Genomic DNA, 13,708 nt, shown 5'->3' with positions numbered 1-13,708 from the left:
CCCCCCCCTCCCTTGTGAGCTTGCCTGTCATATATATAGAGTTCCCAGAGCTTCTATTCAATGGTCTCTGACCAACGTGCTTTCGATGACTTGACCCCGAGGATGACCGAGGTGTTCTTTGCTATTTCGCCACTTGGGCGGGATCCCATCTTGGTCAACCCCCTATCATTTCTACTGGGGGCGACTACTACGGTCAGATTTTGACCCATACACTTGTTACGTTCTTAAATTTGAGGTCCAAAGTGTTTGTCCCTTTTATCGGTTAATTTTAGCTAAAACACTTCATCCAAAATATTTGTCACTACAGAAATCTTGAGATAAGACATTAATTTTGTTCAATTCGAATATCAGTATTATCGAATCTATTTAAAACTACAGTTGCGTGAAAAGGGATTGCACCGCAAAATATACCAAAAAGTAAGAATACGATAGCTATATTTCAGATAGGGGTGTTAAATTAGCCGGTTGAGTTGATTTTAAGCGGATTAAAATAAAGGGATTTTTACATACCTATATACTATTGAAAACTTTATTACCAAAAATATCCATGTTTAGTTAGTTACTCGACCTAAACAAATTTTGTCTACAAAATATATACACTCCACCTTAGAAGACTACCAATCTATTATTTGAGCCTTCAATCAAGGGATTTAGTTGAATTCTTTTTCTTTCTTTCTCTCGTCTCTCCCCTCTTCTCTCCAGATTCTCTCTTTCTCCCCATATTTCGAGTAAATAGAGTGCTTTGAAGAATAACGAATTTTCCAACTAAATCTGCTACTCTAACAGACTTTGCTCAAAATCCTCTTTCTTACTCATCTTTTTTTATCTTATTTATATACTCTTTAAAGTGTCAATAGATGAGCTAGCCTCATGCACTAGTAAAGGTAATCAATAAATTGAATGATAATGAATTGGGAATTCTTTCCAACTACCCTGTCCTTCACCAAGGACAAACCTATTGCAGAAAGTTAAAGTACTATTTTAAGATAACCCGATTTACCCTTAAATCTTGTCCTTTAATTAACAAAGATGAATATAATGAATTGTTGTTCCAACCGGCAACTACCATGCCCGTAATTCTATAAAAGAATAAAATCTACTGGAGAATGCTCAAGGAAAAATCGAAGTAACCGTTACACCATCTTCTCTTATAATTAAATTCTTGCATTTCCTTTGCTATCTGTTCATATGGATGGGATAGTAGTGATCGATATGTTAATTTCAATGTCGACAAATTATGATAAACTCGGAGTCAACTTATGACGCATTACTTTCAGCCATTATAGAGCGTCTAGCGATTGATATACAAATACAACTTTCATACATTATTTCCATCCAGTTATATACAACTACAATATCATACCACATAAATACAATTTTGAACGAGGTTGAACTCTTCTCTTTGGCGATGGCCCTTAGCCATAAGGGTGTTATTTCGAGCTATTGTCGAAATATTAACCCGTTATGGTTCGAACGAGGTCGAACTCTTCCCTTTGGAGATGGCCCTTGGCCTTAGAGGTGTTATTTCGAGCTATTGTCGAAATATTAAATTGTTATGGTTCGAACGAGGTCGAACTCTTCCCTTTAGCAATGGCCCTTGGTCGTAGGGTGTTATTTCGAGCTATTGTAGAAATATTAACCCGTTATGGTTCGAACGAAGTCGAACTCTTCCCTTTGGCAATGGCCCTTGGTCGTAGGGGTGTTATTTCGAGCTATTGTCAAAATATTAACCCGTTATCGTTCGAACAAGGTCGAACTCTTCCCTTTGGCGATGGCCCTTGGCCGTAGGGGTGTTATTTCGAGCTATTTTTGAAATATTAACCCGTTATGGTTTGAACGAGGTCAAACTCTTCTCTTTGGTGATAGCCCTTGGCGTAGGGGTGTTATTTCGAGCTATTGTTGAAATATTAACCCGTTATGGTTTGAACGAGGTTGAACTCTTCTCTTTGGTGATGGCCCTTGGCCGTAGGGGTGTTATTTCGAGCTATTGTCAAAATATTAATCTGCTATGGTTCGAATGAGGTCGAACTCTTCTCTTTCGCGATGGCCCTTGGCCGTAGGGGTGTTATTTCGAGCTATTGTCGTAATATTAACCCGTTATGGTTCGAACGAGGTCGAACTCTTCTCTTTGGTTATTTTATTGTCAGATTTTGGCGAATCATCGGCTACCATACTGTCTGTGTAGACATCGGAGCGGATCCTGTCGTACTCGATACAACCATATTTCTGGAGAATTTGGGTGTCCCTTGGGGGTGTTCCAGTTTTGCTTAACTTCTGCGTTTCCTAGGTGAGTTCTAGTTTGCTTAATTTTGTTTGCATTGGAGAGTACGGTGTGCTTCCTGGGTGAGTCCCAGTTTGCTTAATTTTGCTTGCTTTGCAAACTACCTTGATGGGGAGTACAAAATGTTGCTTTGTTTCATTCATTTGTGAGTGCTATACGTGTCCATTTCATACATATATAGGAGAAGTTTCCCTGTATCTAGTCCCTTCATCGTTTGGCCTGGAAAGACAATCGGTGGGCGAGGCGATGAACTATACTTTGAACTTCGAGACTTCCCCTTCGTCGCTTCGTTAAAGGCCTACTCGGGAAAACCCAATCGGTACGAAATTCGGATGAAGGAAAAAGAGTAAGATATTGGGGGGCTTCCTTTTTCAGAAGTCGAAGTATTTGAGGTGAGCGACGTAATTGTTTGGTATTGAGTATCCTTTTGTTGTCTCTAGTTGGAATGGTCTTTTGCTCGCTTGCCCGTGCGGTGCTTGTGTTCCTGTTTAGACAGACAACAGAGGGGAAACTAAAATAATGTTTTCCTTACCTCGATCCAATGAGTCGATGCACGAGGGTAGAATGGTGGATTTTAAATTTGGTGGCAGTATTCATCTCCTCCACAGTTTTAGACTTGCCCTAGCCCGCGTGGGTTGAGTTCGTCTTAACTGCTGTGGTGTTGAAATCGAGTCCCGGTTCGATCTCGTCTGTTTCGCAGCCACAACAAGGGAGACATGTCGTACTTTATTCATGGATCATCCGAAGTGTGGGGGGATGTGAGAGTAGGGCAAGATGCGCCCATTCTCTTAAAGGATTGCGCAGCAGGTGTTGCCTTCTCGTGTGTGGGCTTTTTGTTGATATTGGTTGTAACTCCTGCTTTTATGTAGCAGCCTGATATATCTGGATTAGTATGTGAGGTTTACTTACCACTCTCTCAGATGGGTGGTAACATTTTGCCGGTTTTGGATCTGAAGGAAACTAGGAAATTGGGCTAAGAAATCCCTACAGACGGCGCTAAATTGTTTGAACAAAAAGTTTAAGACTCTTTTATCAACTCCAATTATCAATAATAAAGAAGGTAAATCTTAGCCAAGCATAATTAACTTCAGATTCAAACTCATATAACGAGGAATAACGGAAGATTGGAACACATTAGATTTATTGATGTGATAATTTTGCATCAAACACGAGAGATGAGCTTACATCTGAAGCGAAAAAGAACTGTAAATGAAGGGGTAAAGAGGAAAAAGTGAGACTGTTGTTTATCCGAGAGAGATTCTTCTTTTCTCTCCTTCTTCTTTCCTTGTTTATTGTCCTTCTCTTTCCTAGTGTCATATGTATATATATATATATATATATATATATATAGTTCCCAGGGCTTCTATTCAATAGTCTCTGACCAACGTGCTTTCGATGACTTGACCCGGATGATGACCGAGGTGTTCTTTGCTATTTCGCCACCTAGGCGGGATCCCAACTTGGTCGACCCCTTATCATTTCTACTGGGGGCGACCACTACGGTCAGATTTATACCCATACACTTGTTACGTTCTTAAATTTGAGGTCCAAAGTGTTTGTACCTTTATCAGTTAATTTTAGCTAAAAACACTTCATCCAAAATATTTGTCACTACAGAAATCCTGAGATAAGACATTAATTTTGTTCAATTTGAATATCAGTATTATCAAATCTATTTAAAACTACAGTTGTGTGAAAAGGGATTGCACCGTAAATTATACCAAAAAGTCAATATATGGTAGCTATATTTCAAATAGGGGTGTTAAATCGGCCGGTTGAGTTGATTTTAAGCGGATTAAAATAAAGGAATTTTTACATAACTATATACTATTGGAAACTTTATTACCAAAAATATTCATGTTTAGTTAATTACTCGACCTAAATAAATTTTATCGACAAAATATGTACATTCCACCTTAAAATGCTCCCAATCCATTATTTGTGCCTTCAATCAAGGGATTTAATTACACTCTTTTCTTTTTTTCTCTCCTCTCTCCCCTCTTCTCTCCAGATTCTCTCTTTCTCCCCATATCTCGAGTAAACGGGGTGCTTTGAATAATAACGAATTTTCCAACTAAATCTGCTACTCTAACAGACTTTGCTCAAAATCCTGTTTCTTACTCGTCTTTTTTATCTTATTTATATACTCTTTAAAGTGTCAATAGATGAGCTAACCTCATGTACTTGTAAAGGTAATCAATGAATTGAATGATAATGAATTGGGAATTCTTTCCAACTACTATGTCCTTCACCAATGACAAACCTATTGCAGAAAGTTCAAGTACTATTTTAAGATAACCCGCTTTACCCTTCAATCTTGTCCTTTAATTAACAAAGATGAATATAATGAATTGTTGTTCCAACCGGCAACTACCATGCCCTTAATTCTACAAAGGAATAAAATCTACTGGAGAATGCTCGAGGAAAATTCGAAGTAACCGTTACACCATCTTCTCTTATAATTAAACTCTTGCATTTCCTTTCTATCTGTTCATATGGATGGGATAGTAGTGGTCGATATGTTAATTTCAATGTCGACAAATTTTGATAAACTTGGAGTCAAGTTATGACGCATTACTTTCAGCCATTACAGAGCATCTGTCAATTGGTATACAACTACAACTTTCATACATTATTTCTATCCAGTTATATACAACTACAATATCATACCACTTAAATACAATTTTTATACAAATTTTGTACGTCGTTTGTATATTTTGTATCAGATTTATACATAGTAAAAACAAATTTCATACAACTAATTATATATTATACAACTTATCTACAACTTTCATACATTTTTTCTACCCAGTTATATAACTACAATATCATACCACGTAAATACACTTTGTATATAAATTTTATAAAATATGTCTTTTGTATATTTTGTATTTGATTTATACAGAGTAAAAATAAATTTCATATAAATAATTATATATTATACAACTTATCTACAATTTTCATACATTATTTCTACTCAATTATTACAACTACAATGTCACACAACTTAAATACAATTTGTATACAATATTTTTCAACTTTTATACAAACAAATAATGGTTTTTGAAAGCCCAAATTCGAATTCAAAGTTTCAAAGCTTTTTAATGGCTGTCAATGGTGGAATTGCTACTCTCTTTTCCTTTGCTTTACATTACTGAAATTAGGGATTGAGAGATAGAGAGAATTCCCAATTGTTTGCAACAACACCCAATTCAAAAAAATAATATTTTTTGAAACCCAAATTCGAATTCAAAGCTTCAAAGCTATTTAATGGCTGTTAATGGTGGATTACTGCTCTCTTTTCTTTTGCGATACATTACTGAAATTAGGGATTGATAGATAGATAGAGAGAGAGATAGAGAGAGAGAGAGAGAGAGAGAGAGAGAGAGAGAATAAGGATGGAAATAATTAATTCCTAATATTAAGGGATACTCATTTAATTCCTAAAGTGTATAATTGGTAAATTTATATATATGAGGTAATTAAATTGAAAATTGAGTAGGGAGGGTAATAAAGTTTTCGATAGTGTATAGGTATGTAAAAATCCCTAAACTAAATTGAGTCAATAAATAGGCGGGTTAATAACCAATCCAGAAGTTATTTGGGCTGAAATAGGCTGGATCAAGAAGGGCTAAAATTTGGGTCATAGTCCAACCCGCCCAACTTTTACCAAGCTTTAGTTAATGTGCATTATTCTCTTATTTTTTATTTAATTATCAAATAAGAGTTTTTTCTTTTATTATGGTTATATATAACATATCAAACAAAAAAAATTAAAGATAATTTAGCAAAGTTATTCATTGATCAATTTGGGCTAAAAATCTGCCTAACTTTAAATAGGTTAAGATAAATTGAGTCAAGATTAGCCGAGTTGAACAAATAGCGAATTAATAATCTGCTCAACCTTGGACTAGTTGGACGGATTAAATGAGTTTAGGCTTAAATTGTCACGCCTAATTTCAAACCACCAAATTAACCTTCAAAATCATGGAAAAAGAATGAAGGATGCGAAAGTTCATTGTACCAAGTTTGACTAATACAAGAAAACGGAGTTGATCAGAACATTTAAGCACCAGCCACATCCTAAAGATTCAGAGGCAGCAGAAATTAAATCTAACATACTGTAACTCACTTCTAACCAGGGGCATATGCAGGATTTCTTGTAAGTGGTGTCGGCATTTAAAAAAAATAAATGAACAATCGAGTAAAATGACGTCATATATAGTTCAACATAGTAATAAAGTACACTACTATAATTCTCTTCAGAAAGTTTTTGTTTACTCTTTTAAATGGACTCATAATATTCCAATTGAAAATAGTGCTTAATACTTCATTTGTATGTAAGAACCAAACATAATCACTAAAGAGAGACTTCATTGTTTTGGATTTTGCAAATCAATCTAGTTGCCAAAAAAAAAAAGAAGAAGAAAGAAAAGAAGATATGATAGCAAGATAACTTACAATAGAAATAGTAGCAGGCAGCACAAAAAATCCCCAAAATTGCAGAGAATGAGTGATTTTTGCCGCTGAATTAAAACAAGCGGTTTGATTTTGTTCGATGCCTAGACCAAACAATGCTCAAAACTCCAAAAAACCCATAAAACGTAGATAATTGTGCTCGAAGCTGCAACTTCTGAGAAGAATTTTAGACACTTAACCATGAGAGTGGAGCCTATCTTTAATTTGTTGATAGCATTGTCATTTCAATATTTTTATTACCTATTCGTTTTTGCATACTAGGAAAATATAATATATATTTAGCAAAATTTTCGGACGAAGCGGTGGATCCGCCCCTGCTTCTAACTATATCACCCTAACATTATAGAAGCAAAATCTAAAGATTCAGAGACATTGGGTTGACTCTTCGGTTTATTTGTGCAAATGTTGTCCACACCTGAAGTTCAACTCAAGATAGGACCAAATCAAATCGAGTATGATGCCTATTGCCTCATATATCAATTAAGGTTTGCAAAATAATCGTTGCGGTTGAGTTGCAAGTATTTCAAGCAAAAAGGCCGAGAATTTAATCAACGAACAGACACCAAACATTATTCTACTTCTGACTACAATAAGATAAAGAGTAATAAGACTATACATTGAGAAGCCCGAGTCCCCTGGCCGCCAAAAAAGAGAAGAAAAGATCGGGAAGGTGAAGTTGAAAACATATGGAAACATCATTTCCACAACTTTTTTAGACGACCAACCAATTTTGTGGAAACCTTGTTGATGCTCTTGGAATTCAAGCTGGTTTTTTCCTTGCCTTCTTTATCTTTGTTGGCCTTTTCCTTAGCCTTTTCCAGTGCTTGAATTAAGTTATTCAAGCAAATCTCAGGCCCTCCTGAAGCATTTTTGAGCATTAAATTCTCAGCCACATCACAAGGACTAATGTTTACTTCCTCGAATAAATCTTGAATTTGTTGGAACAGAGGGTGTGTTCCAATATTCAAGTAATTTCTAGCCAAAACTTTGAATGCTTCATATTTGCAATACGACATCTCAATGTGCATATCCATCCGTCCTCGACGTATGAGAGCCGGGTCAAGTTTGTCCTTATGATTGGTTGTAAATATAATGATCCTCTCTTGACCACAAGCTGACCATATTCCATCAATGAAATTCAACAGTCCTGAAAGTGTAAGTTTGCCGGTTTCCTTATTTTCACTTGCTTTTTCTTTAGACGACTCCGAGTCTTCTTCCTCATCTTCGTTGGTTGTTTCCTCATTCTTCTTCTTTTTCTTCTTTCTCTTACCAGTGAGATCAATAGAGCAATCGATGTCTTCAATAACAATAATAGACTTGCTCGTTGTTTCCATGAGCAACTTCTTAAGCCCCGAGTTGTCCTTAACCGATGTAAGCTCAAGATCATAAATATCATAATTCAAGAAGTTCGCAATAGCTGCAATCATGGTTGATTTTCCTGTCCCTGGCGGACCATAAAGAAGATAGCCACGCTTCCAAGCTTTACCAACCTTGGAATAATAGTCCTTCCCTTTGCTAAAAGCAACGAGATCGCTAACTATTTCCTCCTTCTTCTTAGGATCCATAGCCAAAGTATCAAAAGTTGCAGGATGCTCAAAATTAATATCCCTCCACATACCTTTACCATACCAATACCAATCTTCACTACAATTGTTGGAGTAAATCTTTTGTTTCCTATTCTTGAACTCAATTGCCTTACCTTCTTCCATTACATGCTTCAAGTATTTTTCAATGACCATTTCTTTATATCGTTGATTAAAAGTTATAGTATAACTTTTCTTTTCAATTGGACGTGAATTATTACGTCCTGAAGAATTTTGATCATTGAATGTTTCGATATGAGAGCGCCAAGAGAGTTTAGCTCCTAGGAATTGATCAATAATCTCTTCTCCTTCATCTAAACTAACAGCAAAAGACTTACTGTTCTTTGACTTTTCAGCTTTGAGATACTTAGCATCTTTGTTGATTGACTTAGTACCCAAATAAGAGTTTACCTGAGTGTATATATCGTTGTTTTTACCATTGGTGAATTCATCTATGGTAATTTGAACATAAGGGTAGAAGTAATTTTCCAGTTTGTGCCAAAAGGAATTGATGCGTTTGCGGAGTGTATAGGGGAAGAAATGCTGAATTGTGCCCCAAATGAACATCAGTCCAGCAAGCTTAGATCCTAATTCAGTCAATGATATTGCTCCCATATTGGTGTTCTTTTTTGAGGTATATTTTTCAAGTAAGATTATGAATTGAGGATGAAAATGAAAATGGGAGCTTAGTGTGGTTTTAGTGATTTGACTTGGGTAATTAGTACAACTATATATACTAGTTTTAAATTGCTAAAGTTACCCCAGAAGAAGTGTCTGCTCCGTGTAGCGCAAGGAAATTGGCCGGTTCAACGCGGCCCTAGAAACTTGACTTTCAGTACGTAAGTGAATAAAGTAATAAATGACGATAAAAACTGCATCATCCAGCTCCTTTAAAATATAATTAGTACCGAAAATGACCAAATATACTGTTGTACTATCACAAAAGGTTTAGACGTACCATTTGCTATATTTTGAGTCCAAATATACTCTTGTCCTTATATTATTGGTTCAAATATACCTCTTTTCTATTAAGTTTGCCCAAAGTGGACATCCAATTCTACCCAGCACTGACATTTGATGAGGTGGATGCCACATGGATTGCCACCTCAGCGCCCCTAAACCATTTTACCCCTCCCTTCTATTTTTTTTCCACCACTAAAATTTTCTTCCCCTCCACCACGATTGCCACCATTACCGCTGCCATGAAAAATATAGTATTTCAAATTTTAGTCTTTTATATATGGATTGAGGGCGCCGAGGTGGCATGCCATGTGGCATCCACCTCATCAAATATCAGCGTCACGTACGATGGATGTCCACCTTGGACAAACTTAACAGAAGAGGGGTATAATTGAACCAATAGTATTACGGCAGGATTATATTGGACTCAAAATATAACGAAGGATATATTTAAATATTTTTTCATAGTACAGGGCTATATTTAGCCCTTTGACGTGAAAAGTAAACATTTGTTACAAAAACAGTTCAAACACAAACACTTATAAAATAATTTTTTGTAAAGTTTAAAACAAATGCCACTTCTGATCGTCCCAATTTTTGATATGTTTCACTGGTCACAATATTTAAGAGATAAAGAAGTTGCTCTATCAAAGTAAATGTTAGTTTGTCAAGTTTTTATATATATGCTTACAATTTTTAAGACTTTTCACGCTATCAATATAAACTGAACCAGTCGTAGTATGTTATTTACTCTGTTTTCGTGTTTCTAATTTAGTTTAATATACTCATTAAAAAAGCGTTCAAGGGTTTGGGTTAGTGTGGGGAATGGGATTAGGGTAGGTTAACAAAAAACAAAAAAGATAATGTGTAAATTATGTGTAAAATTTGTTGGATGTTTCCCAAGACTTTCGATGGAGATCGCGTTTCTCCAACAACTCTCAAGAAAAAGACTATAATAAAGTCAAAAAATAGTCCAAGTGTCAGACTCCAGCTATTACAGCTATTAAATTAGTACTAAAGTTCTTGTATTCTTTTACCGAATGGCATACAGTATTAGCCAAGTATTAGAGTGGAAACTTCATAGCCAAACTTTACTAACTTTTTTATTGTAAATTCAAGTGGTACATTATGGTCCAATTCCATCGATTATTTTTATCAATATAGCCGATCAAATACTGTATTAGCTTATGCAAAATTTTAGGTAAGGAAACCAGGCATCCTTCGTAGAATATAGGGTATACATTATCTCGCACTAAATGATTAATCGATATTGGAACGTGCCAGAATGCAGATCATGGCCAGTTGTATAATGCAAATAACCAAAGCCCCGCATACAAAAGAAATTCCATTGAATGATAAAGTGAACCCTCGTTTCTAGACTACGTGGCAGTATCTTTTTAATCTGTTCCAGAAATACTTCGTGACCAAGGCAGTCGGTCACAAAATATTACTGCATGTCGCACTATTAGTGTCTGGAAATTGCTAGAGCCCGAAACCTAAATAATGATTTTTGGGACTCAAAATAAGTTTATATAACTTTTTTTAAAAAGTTATTATTCTACCTAAAACATAGTATTATATTGTGCACTATAATACTGCGTTTTACTTCTCTTTTGTGACAGACAGCATATGTAGATTTGGAGTAGGAGGTGGCGACTGGAGAGAAATGAATGGGGCTTTTGCCTTTATTTATGCGTTCAGTTTTGTGGATGAGAGAAACGTGGTAGGGAAAGTCAATAAAGAATTTTAGAGAGAGAAAAAGTCTTCGACCCAATTAAAAAGGCTTTGAAATTAGTAAAAGTATGGGATGGATGAGATTTTATATATTTATCATCTCTTACTAAATTAGATATTCATTATTTTCTTTTTATGCAATGCAGCGTTTTATGGAACAAAAAGTTTGAGGAAAATAAATTTTTGGCACATATTACAAATGTTTTCCAAAATTAACCATGGGTATCATAACATTTAGGTACTACCAAGGTTATGCCATTGTAAATAAAATAAAAATAATTTAAAGAATGTTATTATTTTTTAAATAGAGTACCAAACATGTGATATAAAATGGATTACAGAAAAACAATTATATTATTATTTATTTAAATAAGTTCTTGAAATTATAAAATTATGCCTAAATAAATATAGGAAATTTTAGAAATATTTCAACTTTTAAGAAGGTGCATTAGTCAAATTGAATTGATTATCAATCATTTGTTACAAAATAAAATTTACTGTTAAATTAAAAATATTTATACAAGCACTATATAACTTAATTCACTTTATGCACAAGATTTGATATTGCAAGATGATCTTTTAATTTTATTTGCAAAAATTACTATAATAATCTTTACCATCACAAGAGTGATATCTTCGAGAATAGTTCTTATCATGTAACATAAAAATTTATATTTCTACAATAGAAAAAAATGTGTAGTAAAAGTTACCTTAACATTACTCCCTCTGGTCTAAAATAAGTGATTTTTTGGCCCTTTTTTTGTGGTCCAAAATAAGTGATTTTTCCAGATTTCAAGAATGAATTAATTATTTTTTTCCTACATTGTCCTTGGAGTAAATAATGTTGGAATATATGTTAGGAGTGTTTATGTGAGATAGTAAAGGTTAGTATGGTCAATTTCATTGTTAATTAAGGCTAAAAGGTGGATTTCTTAATTTGTGTGAAAACATCCAAAAAAATCACTTATTTTGGACCGGAGGAAGTATCAAATTTCCCGGTTTCAGGCCTCATTTGTTTTTTTTAGATTAAGACGTCTGAATCTGAATACACATCTGAATATCAAGATGTGTATTAAGATTAAGACATCTGAATCTGAATACACATCTGAATATATTAAGATCTGTACTAAGATCTGAATAGAAATAATTAAGACGGTTTGATTTTTAACATCTGAATGTATAAAATTTATCTTTATTTGAAAATTAATAAACATAAAATTCAAATGAAATACTAACTAATCTAATATTCTATCAATAAAATATATAGTTTTTTAAAATATGATAGTTGTTGGTGGTGATGGCTAACGGGTGAATGCCGACTAGAGGCGGTGGTTGGTGGTAGTTTTGGTTGATGATGGTGGTTCATGCTAGTAGAGTAGTCTAGTGGTGAATGGTAGTGGTGGGCGATTAGGGATTGAGGATGGTGCGGTGATAGTTTAATAATGTCTCAGGTCAGTTGGTAGTAAGTTGTGATTACAAAGAAAGGTGGTGGTAGGTGGTGGGTAGGTTATATATTGATGGGTTGTCCGGCTGTGGTTTGTTGATGTGATGGGTGTCAGTTGTGGTAGTTGAGGCGGATGAGTGTTGATTGTGGAGTGAGAATGATGGTGGTTCGGAGTGGTGGGAATAGTAAGGTGGTGCAATCGGTTCCGATAAGGAGAGTATGTTAAGGAGATCGATGGGTGGCACTGATGGCTGGCGGGATGGTCGTGGTGTGGTGGTGGTGGGGGTGGTGGTCAGGTGTTCGGGGTGGTTGAAGAATTCAAATATGGTGTGGTCGTAGGCCATGGTGGTAAGTTGATAATGGTAGGCAGACCGCTGGGAACAACAGGCAACCTGCCTTTAATAATGAATATATGATAGCATCTTAATGAAATTTAAGTCTCTGTTAGTAGATCTTATCATACAGAACCGATTCAGGACTCTTAGTAGTTGTTGAAGTAAAAAAAAACAAATCCACACTTAATGGTTTAAGAATCTGGATATATTAAGATTCAGCACTCTTAGAAACAAACGCAACTTAATGTGTCCTGAGATCTGAATTATTAAGCATTTCAGACACTCCATTAAGTGCCAAACAAATGGGCATCAATGCCTTCTATAGTGGGATTATATATTTTCCATGCCAAAACTTTATAAAAGAAATTACTATTAGGCTCTCCATACATTAAATTTATTTATCAATTTCTTTGTATCTTTCTAGACCTTGATTTTCTCAAATCTCTCCATAAATAAACAAAAGATACTCACACCCATTACAAGTCCCCACAAAATTTGGAATTTTTCTATAACTTAATAAATGAAAGTCACTCGGGTCAGCTGATTTTAGGCAAAAATATCGTATCCTTCTTCTTCTTGAAAATAGTGATAAACTGCGGGGATGACTCTACATGGAGACCCCAAAAAAAAAACGGACTTGCTAAATGGGAGAAGTACAACAAGAGAAGTAAAATGCAGTATTATATTGGATTTTACAAACGGTTAAATATTTCGTATAAAAGTAATAGTGCAGTACAATATACCATTTTAGATAGAATAATTGTCACTTTTTAAACAAAAATTGTCATTTCACAACAATCTATTGTCTAGTTCCCAAAATCACATTATTTAAGTTATGGGACTCGAATTGCTACGTTCGCAAATGCAAATCATGATAATTTCTTACAACGAA

At 35.0% G+C, this 13,708-nt stretch overlaps 1 protein-coding gene across 1 annotated transcript; it reads right to left on the bottom strand.

Moving 5' to 3' along the window:
• Positions 1-7,208: 7,208 nt before the first annotated feature.
• LOC109215534 (AAA-ATPase At3g28510-like) lies at positions 7,209-9,043 on the bottom strand. The gene has a single exon (XM_019379613.1). It carries the CDS (start codon positions 8,956-8,958, stop codon positions 7,456-7,458), a length of 1,503 nt encoding a protein of 500 aa, XP_019235158.1. The 5' UTR covers positions 8,959-9,043; the 3' UTR covers positions 7,209-7,455.
• Between the last annotated feature and the right edge of the window lie 4,665 nt (positions 9,044-13,708).

The sequence above is a fragment of the Nicotiana attenuata genome, unplaced genomic scaffold (assembly GCF_001879085.1).
Source record: "Nicotiana attenuata strain UT unplaced genomic scaffold, NIATTr2, whole genome shotgun sequence".
Classification (NCBI taxonomy): domain Eukaryota; kingdom Viridiplantae; phylum Streptophyta; class Magnoliopsida; order Solanales; family Solanaceae; genus Nicotiana; species Nicotiana attenuata.
The sequence above is the reverse complement of the archived record's forward strand: the minus strand, read 5'-3'. Positions and strand labels throughout refer to the sequence as shown.